Source organism: Anguilla anguilla, chromosome 9 (genome assembly GCF_013347855.1).
Source record: "Anguilla anguilla isolate fAngAng1 chromosome 9, fAngAng1.pri, whole genome shotgun sequence".
Classification (NCBI taxonomy): Eukaryota; Metazoa; Chordata; class Actinopteri; order Anguilliformes; family Anguillidae; genus Anguilla; species Anguilla anguilla.
The window spans coordinates 35800429-35828018 of record NC_049209.1 but is presented as its reverse complement, the minus strand read 5'-3'; the positions used below and the strand labels follow the sequence as shown (position 1 = coordinate 35828018).

At 43.3% G+C, this 27590-nt stretch overlaps 1 protein-coding gene across 2 annotated transcripts; it reads right to left on the bottom strand.

Annotated features, from left to right (window-relative positions):
- On the bottom strand, positions 1 to 26667 carry crebrf (creb3 regulatory factor). 2 transcript variants are annotated; one of them, XM_035433046.1, is made up of 9 exons: positions 26516 to 26667; positions 18477 to 18665; positions 15341 to 15466; positions 9196 to 10402; positions 7175 to 7369; positions 6203 to 6392; positions 5518 to 5591; positions 2806 to 2928; positions 1 to 2309 (listed from the first exon to the last, which is right to left on the bottom strand). In XM_035433046.1, the coding sequence occupies exons 2-9, from the start codon at positions 18483 to 18485 to the stop codon at positions 2191 to 2193; spliced, it is 2043 nt and encodes a 680-aa protein (XP_035288937.1). In that variant the 5' UTR covers positions 18486 to 18665; positions 26516 to 26667; the 3' UTR covers positions 1 to 2190. The 2 variants fall into 2 exon arrangements, with proteins under 2 accessions (XP_035288937.1, XP_035288936.1); XM_035433045.1 differs by having other exon boundaries at positions 18477 to 18668; positions 26516 to 26661.
- Positions 26668 to 27590: the final 923 nt, after the last annotated feature.

Below are 27590 nucleotides of genomic sequence, written 5' to 3'. Positions count from 1 at the left end.
TACAAAAATATATAAAATTTATTATTTTCTCTTTTTAAACATCTTTTTTATCCTCAAAGACAGATCGTTCAAAGTGTATCATTCTTAACAAGACATTAACTGAGAAAGTGGTAACCTAATTCTGAGTGTGAATGTCTATGAATATACTTATACACATATTATAAATACTACACATACAGTACTTAATATTTCTCATATATAAAATGTATGTATACCCTTTTCTGTTACATATATAAACTATACAAATACTATATCTTTTGGTTATTTGTGGTAATGTCTGACCAACATGCTAAATAAAATCATATAATTAAATGCTTTATATTTAGCTTTTCCCTACTAGACTCGGAAAACAAAAGCGAAACATTTCAGGTGAAGAATCCCAAACTCTTTTCTCGATTAATCAGCCTGCTTGAAGAGCCGACAAGCAGCACTGCAGAATACCCGAAGAAGACGTGAATGAATGCTTCTTTCTGCGTTTAACTGGACCTAAGCAAAATTTCACAGTTCAATGAACATCCCTGACCCTACCACTTTTTATTTTATTTTTTAAATTAGATTTTTTTGGATTTTATTTCTTTTTTTTTTCTTTTTCTTTTTTTATTTTACATTCAATACGGTGTCTGGTAAGCTGTGCAAAACCTTTACTTAAAACTGGCTAGTAGCCATTTTTCATTGCATTCATCTTTGGTACAAAAAAAAAAAAAAACAATCAAAATATAGTGTGCAAATATTTCTCTTTTTATATAGTTCATATATTTTCTTTTTAGTCCCCTTCCCCACCAGCAAAGTACCAAAAGCCAAAGTAACATCTGTTAGAGCCATCTTATGATACAATGAACAGACTCTGTGGCCCAAGCCAACATTTCCTGCATCCCTATGTACATTCATAATATCTTAAAGAGCTAAAACAACGAGAAAATATACAAAGCGTTCCTCTCTAGCTCTCAGTTTCTGAGAAAAAAAGTACACTTTCTAAAACCTCTGGGAGCTCTGCAATCTTCTCCTCTCTTAAATACAAGGCACGGATGAATATTACTTTTTGTACGGTTACAAAACTGAGCACAAATGGGGGAACTTCAAACTGTCCTTCCACTTTGTTAGCATAGTCTACTGTATATTTCCCGTCAGTGATATTTCAATAAAACTGTCGGCAGAATTATCCAGTTTCATAATTTTGAACGCATCCGCCATTTTATTCTCAGCCTCAGTGTCCTCCCTTTAAATTCCTCTCTGTTCTCCAACAGTAAGAGGGCAATGGAACTTCACCAAGTAGTCTTCCAGAATTCCCGAACCAAATTCAGCAAGAATACCCACCCGCTTGCCAGCTGAATTTTCATCCCCAATACACATCCCCAACGTTAGCAAAGCAGTGATTTTTTGTTTTTTCTTTTCCCCCCAGCTACTGTGAATTAAAAACCGATACACACCTCTGACCATTTCACATATTTGTACTTGCTGCTGCAGTTGGTCAGCTACTGGGTTCACAATAAAACGTCCGTTTGCTTTGGCGGGAAAATGGACAGTGGTAACCTACATATTTTTTTACTCTTTTATTCCTAACATGGCTGTAGATTTGACAGGTGTGACCTGACATACAATATTCACAAAAGAAAAAAATAAAAATAAAAATGGCCCTGCCTCTCTGTTGTGTCAAGTTTATCACTCCACATGCAGGGCAATGGCAGCAAATCATAATTTGCGTTGGGGGGGCAACTATTACGCAGCATGGCTGTTCTGCTACTGCCATGTTTTTAAGTGCGCGTGTGTGTGCATGTTTGTTTTTTTTCGTTTTTTTTTTTTTTTTTTAAAAGATTTTTTGTTTAAATGAAGAAAAATATCGGGAACACAAGGGTTCTTTTAGCTGGTTTCACATTTGCAACCGGTGGCTCATAGACAAAGTTTACAAACCACATGCAAAAACAGGGTATCACTCTCCTCACACCTGTACGCCAGACATCTCTACTCTTTCCATTTCCTCATCGTTGCATAATATAAATATACGAACACATGAAAAGGCATGTATATATATATAAATACACACATATATATATATATATTCACACTAGGCATGTGGGGTATATCTTATAGATGGAATGAGCATGCACAAACGGGACGCCTTTACAGTTTTTGGGAACACGAATGGCGCTGACGGCTCGATCCTCTCCAGGGGACCCTCCGGGTCGCCCCCCTCTACACTTTGGACGTGGGGACGCGGAGCCCCACCAGCCCTCCCGTGGGGTCCCCCCTGCTGGTGGACTCCAGGATCTGGTTCACGAAGTCTGAGGTCTGCCCCGCGACCGGCGACTTCACTGCAAGCACAAAAAGTCAGGAGGTGTGAGAGGAGCGGGCCGTAGACTGCTCCTACTGCACTGAACCTTTCCGCTAAACGAGCGCCATCCCAGTCTTAACACGGGACAGAACACAGCAGGCTCCTCCAGCTAAAGGACTGCGTGCACAGCAGAATGTTCAGTGCTAGATCAACTCTTACAGAGTACATACGGTGCCAACTGTATTAACTCAGAACAGTTTACTGTGTAGCTGGAATGTCACATTTGAATAAATGCTGATGCTTAGACAGTGCAGTTCTAAATGCTTTAATTATTAATTGCCAAATTACAAATAATGAAAATTTTTGATGGTGGTAATGTAATTTTCTGTTTTGTATCCCAATCTTAAAACCTAACCTTCTTCAAAATATTACATACACACACGCTAATAGAGCAGTTATTAATGCTTTATTTACATGTAGTAGTTCAACACATTAGATTCAGTGACGTTGCTGTGGAACGTCGTGGACAAGCTTACCAAGATTTTCACTGATGAGCTGGTCCAGTCTGTCAGCCATGTTTGTTCCTTTATCCCTGGAGTCATCCTCCACCCTGCTGACGATCTCCTCTTTGATGGCACTGATCACAAACAGCAGTCGATCTGCCAGGCCCAATCAGACAAACGATGAACTGCGTCAGACATTCACGTTTTGTTTTGGTTTTTTTTCTCACCCCTGTAACTGTAATAGTCAAGTCCATTTATACATACAAGAAATGTGACTTGACACAATATGTTCATTCTCAATGAATGAATGAAAAGGTTTAATTGCACAAAAAACAAACAGTAGCATAGGACCATCATCATCATGTCATAAAAGAACTATAAGAAAAAAATAGTCATCATATCATACAAGAACTAAATAAAAAATAAATGACGGTTTGATTGTGTCTGCATGAAAACTATTTAATGATGGGTTTGGGAAAAGGGAGCCTTCAACACGCTTATAATTAATGGCTATATTTCTGTTTGTAATTTTTATTTATTTTACTGGTACACTCGAGGTGCCGCATAATACCAGGATATACCCACATATACTCATTCGAGCTAAATCCAGTTCTAATTTACATTCTTGAATGGTCACTTTTTAGATGTGAAGCACCTTTATGACCGGCAAAGTCACTAACTCACTCAGTCAGTAATTCAGTCAGTTAATTAATGGTGCTTGAGGCAAATTAGTAGAGCGAGGATAGATGGATGTCTGTATCAAGTTTCGTGTAAATCGGACTCACGGCGTAGGAGTTATGACCTTCAACCTTTCCCATAGACTGGTGGCGCCCCCTATTGGGCAATTTCAAAATAGTTTTACACACATGGTTCAACAGTGTTATGAAACACATCCTGCCAGTTTTGTAATGATTGGACAAACAATTTTTGATTTATAATCTGATTTGTGTTATGCCACGCCCATTTTTTGCATTTGTAGCGCCCCCTAGTGGTCGATTTGAATGAAACTTTCAGGGTATGTTTCAGGTACTTATGTGGACATATCCTGCAAGTTTTGCGATTGTTGACTTTGGTCTATTTATGTGCTGAGCCATACCCTTTTGAAGTTCATTGGTCAATATCTTCAAAATGCAATAAGATATCATAACTTTTGATAAGCTTGATCTAGTAATGATCCACAGAAAATCTGGTAGCAATCGGACCTACGGTTTAGGAGATGTCAAAAATGTGTTTTTCAAAAAATTAAAAATGGCCGAAAATCTAGTCACACAGACTTTAGTGGTTCTTGAGGCAAATTTGAAGAGTGAGGATAGATGGATGTCTGTATCAGGTTTCGTGCAAATGGGACTCACGGCGTAGGAGTTATGACTTTTCAAAGTTCAAAATTTTGACCTTTAATTATAGCGTCCCCATCAGGCCGATTGGGGTCATATTTCTTGGGCAGCACTTGCACACAACTTCCAATCAATGGGTAGAATTTCTCTACCATTTACCATCTCACAGGATTTTGCGCAAACATTTCTGAAGAAGATTAATAATAAACCAGCATAAAAGCAAAAACAATAAGGTTTCAGCCCTTCGGGTTGGAACCCCTAATTACAAATAAATACAAACTGTGAGAAAAAATAGGGCAGAAGTAATTAGTAGGTAATGCTATATGTTAGCTAACGTTTAATATAATGTAACGTTGATACTGATATAACATTAAATGTTAGAACTGAGATTGTGACAATGGCTGAAGTGTTGTCTTGCTGTTTGAAAATAAAACGGGCAACGACAGAAACAAATATGCCACACAGGCAGGGATGACACAGCTGGCCTGAAAAGCCCGTCTGCCCCGACTCTGACTGTCAAACGACCGAGACCCTGAATGACCGAGAGTAAACAAAATGGCCGACAGTAACCCCGAACGGTTGAGAGTAACCCCAAACGATTGATAGTAACCCTAAATGATTGACATTAACCCTGAATGATTGAAAACAACCCTGAATGATTGAGAGTAACCCCTGAATGGTTGACAGTAACCCTGAATGATTGAGAGTAACCCTGAATGACCGAGAGTATCCCTGAACGATTGACAGTAATCCTGAATGACTGAGAGTAACCCTGAATGATTGAGAGTAATCCTGAATGACCGAGAGTATCCCTGAATGATTGACAGTAATCCTGAATGACTGAGAGTAACCCTGAATGATTGACAGTAACCTGAATGACTGAAAGTAACCCTGAATGACTGAGAGTAACCCTGAATGATTGCCAGTAACCCTGAATGACCGAGAGTAACCCTGAATGACTGAGAGCAACCCTGAATGATTGAGAGTAACCCCGACTGGTTGAGAGTTACCCTGAATGATTGACAGTAACCCTGAATGATTGACAGTAACCTGAATGACTGAAAGTAACCCTGAATGACTGAGAGTAACCATGAATGATTGCCAGTAACCCTGAATGACCGAGAGTAACCCTGAATGATTGAGAGCAACCCTGAATGATTGAGAGTAACCCCGACTGGTTGAGAGTTACCCTGAATGATTGAGAGTTACCCTGAATGATTGACAGTAACCCCGAATGATTGAGAGTAACCCTGAATGACGAGAGCAACCCTGTATGATTGAGAGTAACGCTGAATAACTGAGAGTAACCCTGAATGATTGACAGCAACCCTGAATGACTGAGAGTAACCCTGACTGAATTGAACCCAGCCAAAAAGAAACATGCAGGGTTTTCGCCGGACGCCTCCTTTACCGTATTCGGTGTTGAGCCCCCACAGCTTGACTTTGTTGGCCTCGTACTGAGCCTTCTTCTTCAGCCGGCATGCCCTGGGGAAAAAACAGGAGTGGTTCTGGGAAAAACAGCATGAACTCGCCACGGCAAAAAAAAAAAAAACACAAAAAAATAAAAACACAAAAAAACAAAAACACATCCGGATGACAGCCTGGGAACGAAGCTGTAATTAACAGGAGTGATTCGCTGGCACCGTCCCAATATTGAGACAAGCCGTTAAAGAAAACCGATGACAAAAAACGTGAAAGTCATGAATTGAACGATGTATGAATGGGAGAAGGAGAGTGAGTCTCAGAGGGAAGAATCCATGGATTCATGGATTAGAACTGACAGCCAAAAATTATTAGTCACAAATCAGTCATATGACAGAAACCTGAATAAATAAATCGGTATAATTTAAAAAAAGAGTACAAGAGAGATAGACAGAGAGAGAGAAAGAGACAGAGAGGGAAACAGATTGTAAGAGAGAGAGAGAGCAAGAGAGAGACTCAGAAAGACAGAGGAAAGATAGAGAAAGAGATAGAGAAATAGAGAGGTAAAGCGAGATAAAAATAGAGGGAGAAACACAGAGAGAGAGGGGGAGAGGGAAATAGAACAGTAAGCACATATAAGTGCCAGAGTAGGACAGGTGAGACAGGGGGCCTACCTGGAGGCCAGCTTGTTCTTCTCTTTGCGGGAGCGGGGCCTGGCGGTCAGCGGCAGCTCGCTGACAGGTGTCAGGTCGCTGATCACCTTGTTGAGTTTGCGCAGCTCGCTGCCGATCTGCAGAAGCTTCCGGGGGTTCGGCGTCAGGTCCTCCACATCCGTGCGCCGTGATTTCTTCACCGCGTACTTTCCTGCTCCAGCGCCAAGCCATAGAGATGAACAAAAGAGCGTCAGTTTCTCATCTCCACGGAGACGGTCTGATTACAGTTTAAGCACTGGACAGAAAACATCCGCAACCCTTTCCAGTGGCGACCCGAACCAATGGTCATTACATCCATTACATTGCATTTAAATCACATAGCAGATGCTCTTAACCAGTGCTACTGACAGCAGTGGAGAACACCAGTGTTACTCTCACGAACACAAAAATACGGCATCTCCAAGAGACACAGAGGCCCATTCATAATCAATAAGTGTAATATTAACCTAACAGGCAACTATGTTTATTGTAACAAAAGTAAACTAGACAGATAATCTTATAGCAGCAATACTTAATTGTAACACGGCTATACCTGACATTATCCCAGACTAAATACAAAGACAGAAAGGACAGCTAAGGAGGGGGTCTGCACAATCAGCTCTGAGATGGGTACAGTATCGTCTATTAGCACAACTCAAGCGATATGAGCGTGTGTGTGTGTGTGCGCAAGCGTGTGCATGTGTGTGAATGTGTGTGTGCATGCGTGTGCGAGTGTGTGTGTGTGTGCAGGTGCACAAGCATGTGTCTGCAAGCGTGTGTGTGTGAGCGTGGGTGTGAGCATGTACGTGAGCGTGTGAGACCACGTGTGTGAGAGCGTGTGTGTGAGTGTAAGTGTGTGTGTGTGCAAATGTGTGAGAGCATGTGTGTATTTGTGTGAGTGCGTGTTTGTGTGTGTGCGCTCCACAGCGCCCCCTACAGGGCGTGCTGGCTCACCGTGGTGCAGGCCTCCCTTCTGGTACATGTTGCTTGGCAGCGTGTCTCTGTCCCACTCGGAGGGCATCAGCATGCGCTCCTGCTTGCAGGAGGGGAGCTGCTCGCTGTACTCCCAGAAGTACCGCCTCTTCCCCCGCTTCCGCGAGATCACCGCCGTCAGGTTCTTCACACCCTCCGCCATGTCATTCTCACACCCTGAGGGGGGGAGAGAGGGAGAGAGAGAGAGGGGAGAGGGAGAGAAAGAAGGGGGGAGGGGAGAGAGGGGGAGAGAGAGAGAGAGTGGGGGGGAGAGAAGGGGGAGGGACAGGGAGAGGGAAGAGAGAGAGCAAGTGGGGGAGATTGGAGGGGGGCAACAGAAAGAGAGAGGAGCGAGAAGGGGGAAGAGACATAGGAGGGTGGTAGAGAGGGAGAGGAAGAGAGGGGTGAGAGAGGGTAGGGAATGAGAGAGAGAGAGAAATGTATGGGCCCCACAGTTTTGGAATGGCATGAAATTTGGACTGTGCCAGTGCTGACTGTGGCCAGAAGTCCTGCAGGGTCATACACAATCGTTTCTAGAGTCATGGGGCGGGGAGCAGAGTCATTCAGCAGAGACGTCAGTGTCTCATCCCCTGCTGGTCAACTGGGTGCCCGCTAGAATGCCTGTTCAGCTGCACTGTCTCCCTCTGACTCATATCTGTCAGAGCCCAACTTTCGAACTGTGGCCTGACGAGAAGAGATGCGATGCAGGTGTGATATGAAATGCATTCTAAATTTGAGAGAAAAGATTAAAATAAAAATAGATACATAAATGATGTCATTATTCCAGAAATAGTCAAGCCCAGCTATGTTCCACTGCCATTTTGAAGAGTAGGGTTTTAAAAAATTTTCACCATTCTAAGTCAGTGTTCTAGAACTCCATTGCTTTCAATTATCAGTTTATGGCTATTACATCAGCATTAGAATGTTGAGTTAACAACATTCTAATTGTATATTTGTGACCTCTCTCCTAAAAGGGTTAATTGCAAATGTTGTTATTCGTGTTCCATTTGTTAATTGTTTTTCTAGAACAGGAACTGCATACTGAACATTCCTACTGACTGACACCAAGTGGTCAGAACATTATCTCTATGACATCACAGCAGTGATGTCACCTTGCCCCCACCCACAGTGTTCCGTGAACTTCCCTTCAGTGTTGCAGTGTGCAGGCGGCAGACAGAGCCCAGCCAATGGCAATGACAGCACGTAACCCCCCAAAGAAACCTTGCGCTGGTTCCGCCTCCGCGCGTTACTGCAGGACAGCACGGTCGCACAGACCGACGGCATTCTTGTGCAGCGCATGCCCTTCGCGTCCACAAAAAGCCTTTTGTGTCGCCCTTCCAAAGTCTCAGTGTCTGAATATGCAGCCACTTAATCAGCGCATGATAAGCCAGATTTCATAACTGAAGGAAAATGCGGTTCGGTGTTTTATTCAGTACAAAGCCGTGCGAACTGTAATAAAGTTAGCGCATAAGCCCAACAAATCGTTTGCCAGTGCATATTTCTGGGCAGCGGTCAGCAACATTGTTAATCACATGCAGACAGAAAGCATTGGATCCTCACCCCCAAATCCCCACCACCACTCTCGTCAGACTCTCACTCACTGTACATATTTTCTCCAAATTTAGCTTTGAGTTTCTTCATAAGCAGCTTCATCCCTGGAGGGTGTCCAGACGCCCCCCCCCCCCCCACCCCTTCTTTGCAAACCGTTTTTAATGAATCAGCGCTTCAGCCAAAAATGCAAAAACTAAATAACTGCACGAAGCTCGGAAAAGGCCAAGTCAGTTCTCTATCTGCTATTTGATGACTACTACCACAAGTACCCCTGCAAACATCTGGGTTCGGTTAAATGCTTTGTCTGGAATATTTTTTGGGAAAGAAATTAAGTCAGCGTGTATTTGTGCTTAATTCGGTGAAGCAAACATGCAGTGTGCAATTCTAGAACCTATAATAAAAGAAAAAGACTGGCTCTGTGCCTCACAAAGGCCCTTTCTGCAGTCTCCTACCTGCTTCTGAAAATGTGTCGCTCATGTCATCGTCCTTGTCACCCTCATAATCCTCGTCTTCCTCCTCCTCGTCCTCCTCCTCCTCCTCCTCATTCTCAGAGAGCTCGTGCTCGCTACCGAATCCCTCATCGTCCAGCTCGGCCTCCTCTTCGTCTTCCTCCTCGTCCTCCTCTTCATCCTCCTCGTCCTCCTCCCTCTCGTCCGGCTCCTGGGCGTCCGCCTCCTGTTTTCCCACCAGTTTGCCCCGCGCGAGGAGAAGGTAGTAGTTGTGCTCCTCCTCCTTCTTGTCCTGCCCGGCCTCGGGTCCCAGGGTCACAGCGGGGACTAGGCCGGGACACCCCCCCGTCCCTGGGAACAGTTTGGGGGACCCGGACTGCGGTACGGTGGTCTCCATGTCAACAGGGGCCTCCGAGAGGAGGGGCCTCTCCAATTTCTTCTCCCCAACCACAGCACCGGAGGCTTTAACCACGGCAACGGCAGTAACGACGGCATCGATTTCCGTCTCCGTGACGCCCTCGGCGAAAACCGGGCCGACGGGGAGGTGGGCGGGCCTGGTTGGCACGGCGGCGGGCGCAGGGCGGCGGGCCATGCTAACGCGGACGCTGGCCTTGCGGACGTAGTCCTTGCTGTCAGACGGGAGGGGCGCCATCTTGGGGCCCAGGGCCTGGGCCTTGGACATGGTCTCCGTGCTGGACGCCACGGGCCAGGTGGCCTTCTGGGAGCCCTCGGCGAAATCCGGGAGGGGGTTCCTGGCCGAGGACGAGCAGGCGCCAGCCCCAAGAAGCCTGGCGGGTGCCTTGTTGGCGTGCGAGGAGGCAGGGCCGGGGGCGGAGCCGGGGCCGGGGTGGGGGTGGGGCTTCTGCCCCAACAGCAGGTCGGGGTGGTAGAGCGCGTCGCTGACGGGCTGCGAGTCCTCGCTGTTGAGCTGCGCCAGTGTGGGCGTCTGACCTATGACCTCCTCGTCCTGGTAGGGGCTGGAGAAGTCGTCCAGCCCCAGGAAGTCCACCTCCTTGGTGCCCCAGATGTCGCAGCTGGCCAGCCGCGTGTAGCGCGTCAGGTCCTCCCAGTACGAGTCCCACTGCTCGAAGGTGGAGCTGTAGGCGGGGTCTCCGTCCAGAGCCTCCTGCTCCACCCCCTCCAGCTCTCTGCAGTCTCCTGCCGTGGGCACGTCCACCCTGGGGCTTTGTCTGCAGCTCATATCCCTGTCCTGCACACAGAGAACAGAGAACAACAGGCATTTATGTAGTGGCACCGTCTTCTGTTCCCACTTGCATTTAGTCAAAAAAACAGTGTGGCCCGATGGACTTCCTTCAGCAAAACTGGTAAGATGACAGTGACGTCACAGTAGTCCAATTTAACAGAGCATCAAATAGGGAAACTTCAATGATAATCCAGTGTAACTTACAATTTTCTATCATACCTAAATTAAGTTTAGTCTATTACACTTATAAAATCACACAAGGAACCAGACATAAATCTATTACAGAAAAATGCCTTCTCTTTGCTTATTCATGGCTCTTACATTTTAGCACCCAACTGTGACAAAAAAAGAGAAGAAACTGAATGTAAATGCTGAGGGCCTGCAAAATCATTAATTCCTCTACGATGATTTTCAGTCGTGACTGAATCTCTTACACAAGGTCGTAATTTGACTCTCCACAGGGGAAAAATGATTTAGTAGCTTTTATAACTGTCTATCTAGATCCCAGAAAGGCCATGGAGTATGATCAGAAGATTGTTATCCCATCTACAGAGCCTGAAGACTGAGTATATCCTTACCTGCATTGACAATAACAGTAAGAACTGATGATTATGATTAGTAACTTTTATATTTTTACATATTGTTAATACATTGTTATTTCCTGTTTATTTTCTATTGAAATTTCATCTGGTGCGTTAAACATAATTATAGGGGTAAATTATGCTTCATACTTAATTGAACATATTTGTCCCCCTCAAGAGGCCACAAGTCTTAATACCTTATGGCCAGGGGTTAAAGTGGGATTTGGGAGGTGAGTGGACCCTGAGATCCGGTGGGAGGTGGGTGAAAAAAGGTACAAACCAATGAATGTCTCAGCTCAAAATAGTTGTATCTTTAATGTATTGTGCACATACAAGCATGCAAACGATCTGACTAATCGGTTGGAAAGGGACACACAGCTTCTTCGCATTGTGTTAGGGAGATTAAATGATAGCCTAAATGCGATTTAGAAAAATCAGTTTTAAACACTAAACAGTGGCGGAATGTTTCACTGATTTTCCTTGAGTATCAATACAATTAATCCACAAAATGGGTTACTCAATACTATCATATATAGCCAGATCTCCCCATAAAGGCAGTTTTAGCGAGGCTAGGCCTTATAGCCTACATTTATTTTCATTTGCAATACATAATTGTGCACATTTTTAATCAACATTATTTGCGGATACATGTACTTCTTTTTCCGCACTCGCATTCATGGCAAACATCTGCAATGTGTAGATTGTAAACAAAATTGATGTGCAGGTTTTGTTTTTGCTGGTTATTCTGAAAGCTAACACGGTAGATAACAGACTGGTGTATCTTGTTTGTTAGGTGTAGACTACTTGGTGATTAGAACAGATTTTTTACGGATAAATTGAATTTATGATTTAATCCCCCCAACATGGTATGAAGACGCTGTGTTAGGCTACTTAACATTTGATTAGTCCAATCGTGGCACGCTTGATAATAAAGGAAAATTACTAATGAAAACAGGTTGAGATCAATGATTAGTTTAAAGGAAGGTTTTGCGCCCCACCAATTTTCAGCTCACCAGTCGCCTCTGAATAAAACGTTAAATATTCAATCCTAGCTTAGCTGCTGACCAGCAACCAGGTGATTTTGCTCAAGCAATCAAAGTTGCTGTTAATAATAGCCAGCGTTCGTGGGGGGTGTTTATTCATCTCTCTTTAAAATGTTGCATAGATGAAATTACATGTTAATTAAATTACCTACCGCGTCCGCTTCCGAACAATCAAGACAATAAACAATATTTTTCTTTCTGTGCCTGTCTATATAAACGACTGTTCCTCCTGAGTTTTTTTTCTTGGAATTGTAATAAATAAAGAAGAGCATTCTGTAAATTATGCGGATGATGTATTATTATATTTGACAGAACCTACATCAACAATACCACATTTAAAGGAGCTTATTTCTCAGTATGGGCATTACTCAGGATACAAGGTAAATGTGGATAAAACAGAGGCAATGGATGTCAATGGCAGGATCCCACAAAGTGTAAAACTTCAGAGTGGATTTAAATGGCCTAAAGAAGGTATTAAATACCTTGGCATGTATATCCCCCCGTCTCTACAGAATTTGTATGATGCTAATTATAGTAAACTAATTCGGTGCATTAGTAGTGATTTGGAACGATGGTCTGTGCTCCTTCTCTCTCTACTGGGTCGCATTGAAAGTATTTGTATGAACGTTTTGCCCAGACTACTTTATCGATTTCAGATGCTACCTATAGAAATTCCGAAATCAACTTTAGATAAAATAATTTCGAAATTCATATGGCAAAAAAAAAGCGCCGTAGAATTAGACTTAAAACTTCACAACTATCTAAGCCAGACAGAGGCCTTAAACTTCCAAACTTAAAATATTATTACTGGGCTGCACAAATTAAGCCTTTGATAGTGTGGATTCAGAATGGCACATACACACGATGGCTTAATATATTTTTAAAAATGTGCCCACAGCCTCTGCAAATCCTACCTTTTCTAGCTGCCCATATAAAAGAATTGGCAGACTGAACTAAGATCACTCTTAAAATCTGGAATAAAATAAAGTCAGCTTTTGGGAAACCAAAGCGAATCTCATCTGTAATAAGCATTGGATTTATGAAGACCTTTACACCTAACAATTTAGATATCGGCTTTAGACAATGGTCAGATCATAGACCGGTTTATCTGCACCAGTTATTCAATGGTGACAATCTTAAGACATTTGAACAGTTGAAAAATGATCTCCCCAGGACATATCTTTAGATATGTACAGCTAAGAACTTTCTTGACAACACACAAAGAGTGGGGAAAACTCATAAAACCTACCCCCATAGAAAAGTTTCTAACAGAAATACAAATGGGAAATGGAGGTAAGGAAATAATTAGTAAATTATATCCTATATTTTTATCTATGAATCTACATAATACCCTACAGATAAAGCAGAGATGGGAAGCGGAAGCGAATAAGGTCATACCGCAGGACACTTGGGAGGAGGCACACCTAGTTACAAATTCAAACACATGGAGGGAATTCAAATGGGAAATAATCACTAGATTCTTCAGAACACCAGAAATAATAGTAAGATGGGCCCAACACATCCCAGCTCATGTTGGAGGAACTGTGGAACACACATTGCCAATCACACCCATACATTCTGGCTATGCCCTAAGCGAAGTGTATTCTGGAGAGAAGTATCTGATGCCCTCAAAGAGGTTTTCCAGCAGGATATTCCACAAGACCCCACAGTGGCACTACTGGGAGTAATACCTGAGGGCCTGGATGGGAGGGCCAAGAAATACCTCTTAAATATATTACTTACAGTAGCCTTGAGGTGTATAACCATTAGATGGCTGAAACCAGACCCTCCCACATACTACTTACTACTTTGGATCCATGTATTGTAAGTAGTAAGGTCCCAAGTATGGGACCTTCATCAGATGGAGCAAATTACATACTCATTAAGGCCCCAAAAATCTATCTTTACTAAACTATGGAGCCCTTTCATGGCTTTATTAATACAATGAGTTTTATTACCCAAGGGTGCTTGGCCCATCTGCTTAACTCTATACTCTATACACACATCACATGCACACATTGCATGCCATCTTTCCCAGAGTAAATATTGCACCTGTATTTTTACCTATGCTATCATACCTTGGAGTGGACAATTGCTATTATCATTTTTCTCTTTTTATATATATATATATATATATATATTTTGGAGTGGATATTTATGTTTTTTTTTCTTTCTTTTTGTGTGTGCTATTTTTCTTAATATTTGAATATAATGTGTACAAATGCTATATACAGCTGAAAAAGGAAAAAGAAAGTCATTGTATGAAAATGTATATATTATACTGTTGTTGATGAAAACTAAATAAAAATTAAGTTAAAAAAATAACTGTCTATCTGCGCCCTTGCGTTTCTTGCAAATGTTCAGTCTTTTTTATCATATACTCCACGTTGTGTTGCGGCTGAACAGATTCTAGACGTGATCCTTGGATTGCCAGTGACTCGCAAATTATGACTAAGATGAACTGACAGTGTGTAATTCTCTGACTATTTTTTAAATTGATGTATAATTATGGTAAATAATTTGTATATTATAATTCTAAGTTTTTAACATGGGAAGAAAAGCAAGCACACTGGGGCCTGTATCCTGAAGCAGGATTACTGAGTTAGCTGGATTACTGCGCTGAGTAAAACCCGAAACAGCGCTTTTTACTTCAGTCCATGTTCCAGATCAGGGAGGGTTCCAGGTTTAATTCAGTGCTGTTATCCTGCTAACTCAGTAATCCTGCTTCGTGATGCAGGTCCCTGGCCTTAGCTTCAGTGACAATAAACAACATATAAATAAACAGTTATGAAATCTCCTATACAAGTGAGAAAGGGAGAGTCTGTTTTCTACGCCAGAGAGGCACACACGCACAAACCTACACTCAAACACACACACACTCACACACACACACACTTTCAAACACTTTCAAACACTCACACACACAAACACACACACACTCAAACACACATAAACACACACCTTCACACAAAGACTCACACACACACACACACACACACACACACACAGAGCTGGTATCTATGCCTGGAGATTTCCAGTTGCTGTCCACAATGCCATCAGCTGCTACAGAGGCGGTGGGGGGGGGGGGGGGGAGAAAGGGGGTGGAGGTGGGTGCCAGGGGGGGCCGGGGGGGCCGGCAGAGAGGGGGGGGCAGTCGGGATGCAGAAAGCCGCTTTGTCAGCAGCAGCTAATAATGCGGTCCTGTCTGGAACCCTTCCCCCCTCCCCCCCCCCCCCCAATATGAGGCAGGCAGTCTGTGCAGTTAAGGGGGGGGGTGTATAGAAGAGGGGGGGATATGGTGGGGAGGGGAGGTGACTCACCAGCTCGTACATGAAGTCCGGGTCCGAGCTGTTGGCCAACAGGTCTGTGCTGGTCAGCACCTGGTCAGCAAAAGTGTGGGTCTGAAAAGCATCCCCGAACGGAGGGTGCATTCCACTGATGCTGGGCTGTGACGGGGGGGGAGAGAGAGAGAAAATAAATTCTGTACATTACTGCCAAAAAAAAAACCCCGCCCACCCCCCCGTCAGAGCCCAGGGTCAACGTGTTCATTTCACTTTCACTTTCATGGGACCTGGAATTGAGGCGTTTGGTTAGAATGCCGTTAAAAGCACGAGGCTGACTTCTAGAGTGCTTCTTTATGAAGACACATTTTTTAGATTGATCAAATACGGATTAAAGGGATAGTCCAGGTGAAACTCCAGCTGTTTTTTTTTTTATTATTGGTCCACGTGGTGTGTGGTGTGTGATGAAGGAAATTTTCGATATTTACATAAGTTTCAAATAACCTGCCAACTGCCAACAAAGGTTGGCATTGGCACAATCATGGGTTCCTGGTTTAAAGCACAAAAAGAAAAAACGTACAGTGACGTTATGACTGCAGAGGCCACAGATGCGAGCATATTAATTCAGCCTATTCATAGTTATAACCATAACAATCTGTTTTTAGTACTGTGCTGTTCCGGTGCTTCTTTCCATCTCAGTTTAAAAGTGGTGAAAGCTCCTCACTTGTAGGGCCCGAGAGGCCTGGTTTAGATACAGCTGGCCTGTCCAAGCGGGGAAGCCTAGCGTAAAAAATTAGCCAGGCCACTCGCGAACTGAAAGTGAAACTTGTCTGACTATGAAACCGACAGTTTCAGCCGTTGCTGCCGAGCCACACTCATTCAAAGCTGAATTCATGGCAATGAGCTGCATGGGAAGGGGATTTGGCGTGGGGACGGACATGAGGTCTGAGGACAACTAACCGCTTCAATAGGCCTGGGCTGTCCAAAGGCAGTGGGTCAAAGTAAGAAGACCTTTTCATCTTTACCTACCTGCTCCCGACCCCCAAGCCCCACCCCACCCACACCCCAAACCATTTTCAGCCCTGCCGATGCGTTGCTTCGCTTCTCAACGCACGCAGCACACTTGATATAGGAAAGCCACAGCACTTCTTGTGCTGAATGCAGCCGTTCAGGATGCATGCGTTACAGGAAATAGTCATTTTGTTAATCCAACACTACCCCACGTATTAATTTATTTATTTATTTGTTTGTTTGTTTGTTGGTCAAAGCATTTATTGATGGTCAAACAGGTTGTAAGAGCCCATAGACCAAATCATATGATGGCACAATTAAACAGGCCACAACACAGGGTCACGTTTAAGAGGCATCCCCTATGTTTTTCCCAAAATTCACACGCTACAAAAGGGTACAACAGAACGCAAACTAAAGTTAAATTTTATCTCACGATAACTAATCATTTAACTTAAGATACCGAATGAATCTCAGTGTTGAGGTTGCTTGAAGAAAGACATTTTAACGAGTCCCTTGGGAACGCAGCAAGGCCATAGATACACGCTGTTATTTATATCTTCCAAACCATTACTGGCTGCAATTTATTATTATTATTCTTAAAAAAGCTTCGCAAAAGAGGACAACTCATTATTTGCGTCGGGATTATGACCAAGAACATCATGTGCCCATTGTCATTTGCACATTTTAAGGTTAAACGTGCAGGCAGGCTTGGGTTTTACACAGGCTCAATCAGCGACATTTACCAGTCTATTTACTTTCGGTCATTACAGTCATACTGAATACTGCACAGCAAGGCCTCTTAGGACGGTGATGTACATTGATACGTTATGGTCATTGCACAAATTAAAATGTTTTGTGTTTTTGGATGTGTGTGTCATGTGATTCGCCATTAGAGATTCATAAAGGCATCATCATTTCTCCTGGAGCAGATACAAATTCCACTCAACACTGCAGACGACTAGCCTATATGTTGAATAGTTTGGCCTAATAATATCAACGGAAATAAACACATTTGATTATTTTGGGGCCTATCACCACCCCCCTCCATTTTTTTAAAATCACAAAATATGCTACAGTCTAATGCAGGCGTCTCAAACTAAAGACCTGGAAAGTAGGTTTGTACGATTTGTACGATCAGCAGCCAATTACGGCCTTGGAAACAAGGCGTGCAGACTCTTCAGCCAATCAATGACTGAAATGAAGCTCTTAAATTAAGTGCAGGAACACATCGAAAGCCAGGCAGCCCTCCAGGGTTTGTGTTTGAGATCCCCCCTGGTCTAATATGACCGATTTCCATCCTCTACCTCTAGCTGGCCAACGGCAGGTAAAGCACTTGCACCTGCACCTGACCGCTTCGCACACATCCAGCCACAGCCGTGCACTACAGGAGAGCTAGCACCCCCTCGGTGACCAAGGGAACGCTAGCCGACTTTAGCACGTCCTACTCCAGGTCACCAAAAAGCAAGGTGTGGTTGCTGCATGTTCTTGGACAAAGTCGGTTAGTGTCATAATCAGATTCTGACAGGCAATATCGAGGCTATACAACTTGTATCATCATCTCTTCTGGATTTTCTTTGATCGTGGCATAGTGGGGTTGTAGAAACTGTAGAAACGTTGTGGTGACTTCACTCTGATGGCAAGGTTCAATATTAGTGAGGTTTAGACTCAACAAGGCCAGCTGCAGTCAAGCCTGGTTGTGTTCAATCAGCTGAAGCTAGTTATCAACTAAATTAGGTTAACTTGCTGATTGAGTAACTAAGGGGCAATTACACACATGGGTGATATTGGTGATTGTTTGTTCTGAAAAATGTGTTTTGCATTTACTCAGGTTCCCTTTGTCTAATATTAGGCTACATGTTGTCTAAAGATCGGAAACCATTCAGTGTGACAAATATGCAATAGTAATGAAAGTCAGGAAGGGAGGAAATACTTTTTCACAGCACTGTACAGTGAGATGTACACTGTTTAACTATACATTGAGTTGTACATTATCCTAGTATACTGTGAGATGTATTGTTCCAGCAAACAGTGAGATGTACACTGTTCCAGTGCACAGTGAGATGTGCTGTTCCAGTACAGCGAGATGTACACTGTACAGTATGGAGTGACATGTAAAACTATATGTCAGGCATACAGGCAGCCACCCTGGACACCTGACTCTTACCTGAGGCATCGTTGAGCACAGGTCCTCGAGCTCCACGCGGAAACTTGTTCGCCGCCTCCCCGGTCCGGGCGTTTCCACTTTTGTCCCAGACCAGAAGAAGAAATCAATGGTTTTTCGGTGGCAGGAAGGAGGTTTGTATCCCACAAGCCCCAGCGGCTTTTCCTTCGGTCCTCGTGAGCCAGCTACTCTCTGCTGAGAGAGGAGAGAGAGACAGATGGACAGACCCGAAAGACGAGGAGGCCGAGATTAGAAGAAAAAAAACCACACAAACACAATGCATCTGCACACCTCACGTCATCGACCTCACAGACCCGTCTGAAACAGGACCGCGGCACATGCCCTTTAGAGCGACTCAGTACCGAAGTCCCCCTCACCCAGGGAAAGGAACGATGATAAAGCACAAGGCCTGCGGACAGAGATTCTTCGCTACGTGTCCGAGTGTGCGAGGGGAGCGTGTGCAAGAGGCTGTCAGGAACGGCTGTTCCTTTTAATCGCACTGAGGCTTTGGGCACCGCCGGGGACAAACCGCCATTCAGCGGTGCAGAGGCAAGATTTTTGGGAAAGGAAAAAAAATAGAAACAGAGAGAGCGAGAAAACATCAATGAAACGGAACCTTTTCACCAAAGTTTTTTTGCTGTTTCTGAGCGTGTTTCAGGCATGGCAGAGCCTCCGCGGGCACATGCGTTAATTTGACGGGAAGCAGACGTACAGCGGGAACAGCGGGCTATTTTTAAAACAGCCTGTGCCTCTTCTTTCTCCTGCCGCTCTGTCCGAGGCACAGACGGAGCGGGGGGGCAAAGCGGGGGGGCGGGGGGGGGGGGATGGACTGCAGCCGCTCTTTGCATAACAAAATATGAAAATGCTCTGCTAGTCCTGGCGCAACGAACTTGTTCACCTGCAGCAGCAGCGGCAGTGCATCCAGCTGCGCTCCACTGGGGGGGAAATGACATCACATCCTGTCGGCAGGCACGCACCGCCTGTCGCTGTTCCCCCTGCACTTGCAGCAGTGGGGCACTCCTGCCGAATAATTGAGAACCCCCACTCTCATACTCTACGTCTGCCCCTCTCCCAGAACAGAACCCGACCCGCTCACATGAAGCGGCACCTGATGGCGCTATAACAGGGCGCTACGCTAACATTTTACCCAGGGTGCGCATGTACTCATAAGCTGAAAGATTTAGGAGCGCACAAATGCATCCCAATTAGCAGAAGGACTCTTAAATGATTTCTCCAGTTAGCACACAGTTTGCAGGATCAAATGCTCCTAAAACGGGAGCACTGTAGAGCCCTCGTTATAAAAGCACAGATGGTCAAAGAGCAGTTTCCTGTGAGTTATTTCCTGAAAAAGGCTTTCAGTAACCGCTCAATTAACAAAATGGTAGTCTTGTAAAAAGATCTCTTAAAATACAGGAGCTACCTTAAACTGACGACACTGAGAAACTAACATATGATCTATATGTGTAACAAAGCCCACCTGTGCTACATACCTATAACTATATACTCCAATGGAGGGGACTGATCTGTGAAAATACAGAAGTGCAACAGCAACTTCCTGTTTACATCAGCTGGGGAGAGACAAAGCCACTGTGACAAAGGTGTGAATGAAAATTACCACCCCACCATCTTCTCAAAAATTGCAACCCCACAAACGGCATGTTGTGCGTGTGCGTTGAATTTCGACGCCTGTCGAGTATCTTTACATTCCAATATCGGACAACTCAGCTGCCTGAGGCCTAACAGGCAAAAGTCAAAACTAGACTTTAATCTAGATTTAATCAAGACAGGAATCTAGAAAGAAAAAACAAATACCAAAACTTGAGTGAATCAGCTTCCTCTAGTCAAAACTGCATGTTAGCAATCAACAAGTTTCGTTGCACACCGATTTCCTTCCTGAAATTCATGGACTCCCAAATGTAAAAGAAAAATCTGATAAAATAAAACAAAACAAAAAAAAACCTCTTCATACATAATGTTCACTCTCTTGCAATGACTATTCTAAGAAATCAGCACAACCCAAATCTGTACAGCCACTCTGAATCATCAAAATATTATGCCCCATAATCAAAGGGAAATCAAACTATGCAGGCCCAAATCAAAAGCACAAAATTATTTACTCAGGATTTACAATGATATGAAACACAGTTAAGTGTTTGATCTCTCTCTCTCGCTTTCTCTCTCTGAGCAGTGCACAGAAAATAAAACTGCTGAATAATGATGAGACCACAGGGGACGGCACAGACGATAAGGAGCAGCTACGCGCTGATGATGAGTCACGCCGGCCAGAGGGGTTAAAGAACAGTCAGGAGGCATTTATACAATGAACAGCTGTGCGGCCGTGATTTAGCCCAAATGAAACTGCAGGATGAGGAATGAGACTGCCATGCTGGGGGGGGGGGGCACAAACTGCCCTCACGGCCAGAGTGCGGAAGGAAAAAGGCAGGGAGGGAGGGAGGGAGACAGACTTTGGTACTCCTTTATTTTAGTCATTCTGGGCATCAATAGGCCCAGTAAAATATATTCACACAATCAGAACATGAGAGAGAGAGAAAAGGGAAGAGAGAGAGGAGGCAGGGGAGAGAGGGAGAGTGGGGAGGGGGGGGGGAGAGAGAGACAGAGGGAGCAAGAGAGGGAGGGAGGGAGAGAGAAATGCCTGGGGATGCACAGTGTAGGTTAGCAAAAAAGGGGGTGAAATGTATGTACCAAAATTATCTGGCTGTTCAAAAAAGAGAAGGCTATTTTTTTCTCCTTTGGAGTGCCAGCAAATCCCTCTCAGTTCCCTTCGTGTCAGCCTGTTGCCTGTGGAAGACAGTAGGTCCGAATGTAGCATGGCTTTCAGAGAGTATGCATGAACCATTTTCTCTGCAGTTCTGCCACCACTGCACCCAAGCGCCTGACTATCTGCTGTAACCTCACGCTACACTTTGACCCATTTCTGTATCGCCGCATGGCAGAGGTTGCTCTCTTTGTTTATATTTTCATGTTCAGGGTTTTTTAAATTAATTTTTTAATATCATTTCAGGTTCAGCGTAGGTTTTTGATTGGCCAAGACAGTTTTTGTATTTGCAATGACAAATATTTTATATGTTTCTGATGACATATGACTATACAATTTCTGGTTTGGGGACAATCGGCGTTTGTGGTCTAAAGCAAAAATACTAGGCTATGTTTTGAGTAAATCCAAAAAATAGGTTGTATAGTCATGTTATGTTTCCAGAGGTTTGTAAACAAATTCATTTTAGAGCATTTGTTCATAATTAGTTCATAAAGCAAAAATTGGTTTTAGATTGTTTCCACATGTCTACCATAAGTAATTTCCTTCTTAGTTTGCGGGTGCCAAAGGAAATAGATTCAAAAGGGGGAAAAAAGATTAGATTTTATTTTTGAAGAATAATTGGGTAATATACACATGCCCAACCTCCACACACTCACATTTTCTAAACATCAACCAGAAGAGACAGTCGCAAACGAGGCAGTACTGTAGCTACACTAACGACAGGGACTCAGTCACCCATATAGCACAATAAAAATTGTGCTTAAAAATTGAACTGCAACTGTCATCACCAGAACACACACGTGATTTAGGTAGACCTCTCCGCCAAGGCAACCAAGTGCTCTTCCAATAAAAGGCCAGTCCCAGGGTGTAGCCTATCGACTGGCTTGCTTTAGTGTGTCTGCGTCTAGACACACTTCTTTTTTTCTGATTGCAGACTGCATTTAAGAAGGTAAAAGCAATTACACGCTCGGTCAGAATGCGGGGAGGGAATAGTTTAGTGCGGCGGCTCAATGGAAAGTCACAGAACACCGGCTAACAGTAATATAAAATAGATCACTTCAAAAGAAACTCAAACGAGTGGCAAAACAAGAAGCCAAGAGACATTTGTTACATTGCATTACGTTACAGGCATTTAGCCGACACTCTTATCCACAGTGACTTACACAACGTTTACATAGCATTTACATTGCATCCATTTATACAGCTGGATATATACTGAAGCAATGCAGGTTAAGTACAAGGGTACAACGGCAGTGTCCTACCCAGGAATCAAACCAGTTTTGTTTTTTTTGGGTTACAAGACCAGCTCCTTACCCATTATACTACACTGCCGCCCATTTTGTGCCTTTGGGTCGATACAGACAACATTAACTCAAAAGATCAAGACTCGGAATGACAGAAACAGAAACCATGCCAGATAACAGCTGGGACAGCTCAACTCATATACTTATTAACAATGCAATTCATCAATGTGGCCTATCCAGGGAAACTTACTTTAATACATTTAGCGTGTAAACCACCACACGGACGGACATTCGCTGAGCCACGTGCATCAGGTCGAACACTTCACCCAAGGGAAGAAACAGGTGCAGAACCCAGCCAAGAACACAAACCCGAAACCTGGCAGAAAGGCAGGCTACCTGACCACTTCCATGCCACCGTCATCCCGACAAAAGGGCTATGCAAGACCCCGCTAAATAGCTGTGCACTTCCTCAAATAATATGCAACAATGCTCTATGAAGAGGAGCCAAAATGTTTATTTATTTTTTAATTTACTTTATTGCAAAAGTTTTTTTTAGTATATTATTATTTATCAGACCTGGGTCAAATACATATTTGTTTTAGATTCAAACAATTTTCTACGCTTTACTAATCTTGCCTGGTGTATTGGAACCTATGAAATACTCTCAAAAAGTGAAAACCACACCTTTTGATCCTATTGGCAGGCTCAATTACACCAGGCAAGATCAATTGAGCACAGAAAAGTATTTAAATACAAAACACAAGCCTGTTCCAAATGTATATTAATGTGGTAATTCCACTGTCAGAATTATGGAGACACATTAATGATCAAAATCAGATGTGTTGTTATTTTCCCTACAAATCCCAAGAATAAGTAGACTAGGCTACTGATTTTAGGTATCTGTCTTTATTTCTGGCTAATTTCAGCCTCACTGGTCTGTAAGCAGACACAGGTCTGTAAGCAGCAGTGCAAGATCTGTAAACCAATATGTTCAAAAGAAGCCCATGAATTGCCTTGCCTATCAGAACATCAGACTTTTTTGTTGAAACAATCACTGATAATATTCTGCAATAAAATCATGAGAATAACTTTAGCACACCGTTCACTTAAATATGCAATTAACATAGCATGTAGTAATTTTTCCCATAAAGACGATCGCATTTCTGTTAGGTAGCCTAAGTGATAAACAGTGACTTATAGTGCTTAAAAATGAAGTCTCTGCTTCACTCGAGGTTCTGCATTAAATCTTCCCTAGTAAACAGGAGGAAGCTACACTACATGAGCAAAAGTATGTGGACACCTGACATCCAACATCTCATCCAAAATTATGGGTATTAATATGGAGTTGGTCCAATCTTTGCTGCTATAACAACCTCCATTCTTCTGTGAAGGCTTTGTACTAGATGTTGGATCATTCCTGCAGGGATTTGCTTCCATTCAGCCAGAAGAGCAATTGTGAGGTTGGGCACTGATTGGGCAATTAGGCCTGGCTTGCAACCCCATCCAATTGCAGTTGGCTTTCCAATTGATCTCAAAGTTGTTGAATTGGGTTGAGGTCAGGGCTATGTGCAGACCAGTCAAGTTATTCCACACCAATCTAGAGAAAACCATTTCTTGTGCCCAGGTGCATAGTCATGCGGAAACAGGAAAGGGACTTCCCCAAACTGTTGCCACAAAGTTGAAAGCACAGAATCGTCTAGAATGTCATTGTATGCCGAAGCATTAAGACTGGCCTTCACTGAAACTAAGGGGCCTGGCCCAAACCTTGAAAAACAGCCCCCGAACAAGGGGTGTCCAGATACTTTTGGTCATGTAGTGCATTTCCAGGAAAGCGTGTTCTATTGATCTCAATTGGATGTTTATGGTGTAGGCTGAGTTGCCAGGTGCACACACCCATACAACACATAACGTTCATTGGAATGCAATTCGTGTTATTCTCGCATAAGATTCAAGGACCTGGCAATTTATCTTTATTTTCTCATAGCCACGTGGGAGAGAGCACAGCGATGGGAGAGCACGGCGCTTGCCTGAAAACAAGATGCTTAACTTTTCCTTACGAGTTTTGAATGCCCCCCCGCACGCCGACCAGACCAAACCATTACACGGGATTGTAAATCAAAGGCGTCGCAACACAGTTGCTGTCTCCCTTTAAATGTTAATAAATTACAGCCTATGCTAAATTTAAAAACAGAAGGAATCCTGTTCAGACTTCTTCGCAGAGATTAGTATTAGAAGCCCGTTTATCGTACGGTAGGCTGCTGGCGACAGCTAGCACCGGCTAGCTCTGGTAAACAACAACAAAAAAATAGTTATTTAACCGCTTGCAAATTTCATGTTTTATATTAACCAATTGTCTTCAACGCATATCCAGCTCATTTGTAGTCACAAACTTAAAATGCTAATTTCCTTGCCAACCCATTACATCAACTGGCTAGTTTCAGGGCAATGGGAAAGCATTTCTGAATGATTAGCTGCTGGGAGTTGGCCATCTCCTACCTTCGCTGTCTATGGCAATGACCTAGAAAATGTTTAGTAATTAGTTTATAACGCCCACCACATCAAGTAAGCATCATGGTGCGAGCGGGCATTTTAAAATCTACCAGTTAGGTGGCTGTGTGTCAAAATGAGTGAAATATCCGCGTGAAATAAAGAAAAAATGGATTTATTTCAGTTTGGGAAAATCCACGATTCTTGAGCCTGACCCACAAACGCTTCCAGTCAGGGGGCCCTGAACTAAATAAATAGAAATGTCAACCTAACTCGGTAATTTACCATAATCCCCGCCTCCGCACTGCCCTATCCCATTGGTCAAAATGAGAGTACAGCCTGCCTTCGCCAAACCCTGAATGGACAGACATGCTGTCTATCTAGGGAGAAGTCTGACAACTAGCACCAACCCATTTCAGAATGAGCAAAGCAAGAGGAGCTAGTTTTATGTACCGACTAACAAATACTAATTAAGTGTATTTGGTGGTTGCATACATAGTTTTTAAAATAGCACGTAACGTTAATCCGTCTTTGAAAACGATTCTAGCCATCAAGAGGTAGTCGTGACTTCAAAGGACAATTTGTTCTGTTGTTTTTTTTTCTTGCTGGATAAAAAGCACCCTCCCACTAAGCTCATGGCCAGTTGAGCTGCGTGACATAGTTGTTAAACCAAACAACGTTCCTTTTAAATGCCAAAACTCGCAATTATCATGCAAAGACATTGATTACAACGAACATTACACAAAGCGCTTGAATCACGCTAGCTAGCTACCTATAAAAATAGCACTAGTGTTGGCTCGAAAGCCATATTGCTGGTGGGGGCGTGTACCGTTCTGTAGATGTTGGTTGTCTAACAGCTGGCGTTTCAGACATATTGACGTTACTTAAGCACATTTTTACCGTGCATTTTGACGGTTTAACAAGTGTAACAACTGTCATTATAACAAGATAAACTCCGAGAAAATATAGTTAACGTCACAAAAGCAATGAATACACAGATTGCTAACACGAAGACACAGAGTGAAGGGTGAAGTTGCGGAAATACAACATTATAGCTAACACAGCTGGCTATTTAAGTAGCAAACCAGGTAGTTAACTAGATTAGTATAGTAGCTAGCTATCGCAGGTGGCTTGAAAACTCTAGATAGTCTGATCAATTATGAACAAGCAATGCAAACACATAAACATTGGCAGTACGCTAACTATAACATAATAGCTAGCAATATAGCTGCCCGCAAAGTGGTTATCATAACAACCAACAATTGGAATTAGTTGGTAAGGTAGCAGGCTAAAAAAGCCATCCGACATCGCAACCGCAAAGGAGTTAACCAACAACTTAAAAATCTGATCACGATTTCATTCGAAACTCAATGCTGTTTCTGAATAGTGGATAACTATGGCCTCCGTCCCTCCCATCTACCGTGCAACCAGCTAGCTAGTGGCTAGGCTCTAATTTGTTTATTAAAAAGGAGGAAAACCTGCATATGATCTTCAGTAAACTTTCCAAGGGCTATTTAAATTCCAATACTGCTTACCTTGATACTTCCAGCGGAGTTTTTGATAGATATTTAGTTCCGTAATCCAACCTCTATTACGATGTTTTTGCCATTACTGCTGAAACCACGCTGCTTTCCTCTCTGGTTTGTTTTGTTTATCTTCTTCCTGACGGGCTCTAGAAAGCGCGTGACTCCCCCTTCACGTGCTCCTATAGGGACCAATCATAGTCCAGCTGAAGTGTCTCTCTCTCTCTCTCTCTCTCTCCCCCCCCCCCCCCCCCCCCCCCCCCAACCTATAGTCGAGCTGAAGTATCCCCTTACCCACCCACACACATTTACACACACACCTACCTGCGTCAAGGCTATAGCGCATTGGTCTCTGTTTGACTACCAAGAGTAAATTGTCAATTGCTGTAAAACTCGCGCATTCAATGCAGAATTCAGGATTGATACACAGATTTCAAATATTCAGTGTGTTCATATATACTACCGCTTTTTACATTAATTTTTTTTTAAAAGGTTGGCAATAATTGCCCTGAGGGGAATGTAGGCATACCAGTATATACATCATTATGAAATGTTATGCAGTTTGTGTTACACAAAGAACAACACAGTAGAGCACAATAACACACTGACACACTGAAAACTTTCCCTAAGGAAGTCATGTAAGTCGCTCTGGATAAGAGCGTCTACTAAATGCCTGTAATGTAATGTAATGTAATGTGATGTAATGCAAACAATCTGAAAACAGACAGGTCCAATTTATATTCCTATCCATTTATTGAGGATAAAACACTCCTATTTTTTATTGGCTGGGCTCATCAAAAGGCTGTTCATAAGGATTCATCTGAACTAAAGGGTGAATGTTGCATATGTGAATGTACCCTTGTGCCATTCAATGTACTTGCACGTGTTGGTGTAATACAGTACACATCTGTGCTTGCGCCCTGAAGGATGTCTTCATATTCGGGGTAATAGCGTGTTTACACAAAACACTGAGGACACATACACCGAATCCAGGCACAGCTGTTGCTATATCCTACATAGGTGAATCATTTACCTCATTGACGGTGGGCTGTCCTTCAGGGCTGGCGAGACGAAACGAAAGCCCTGG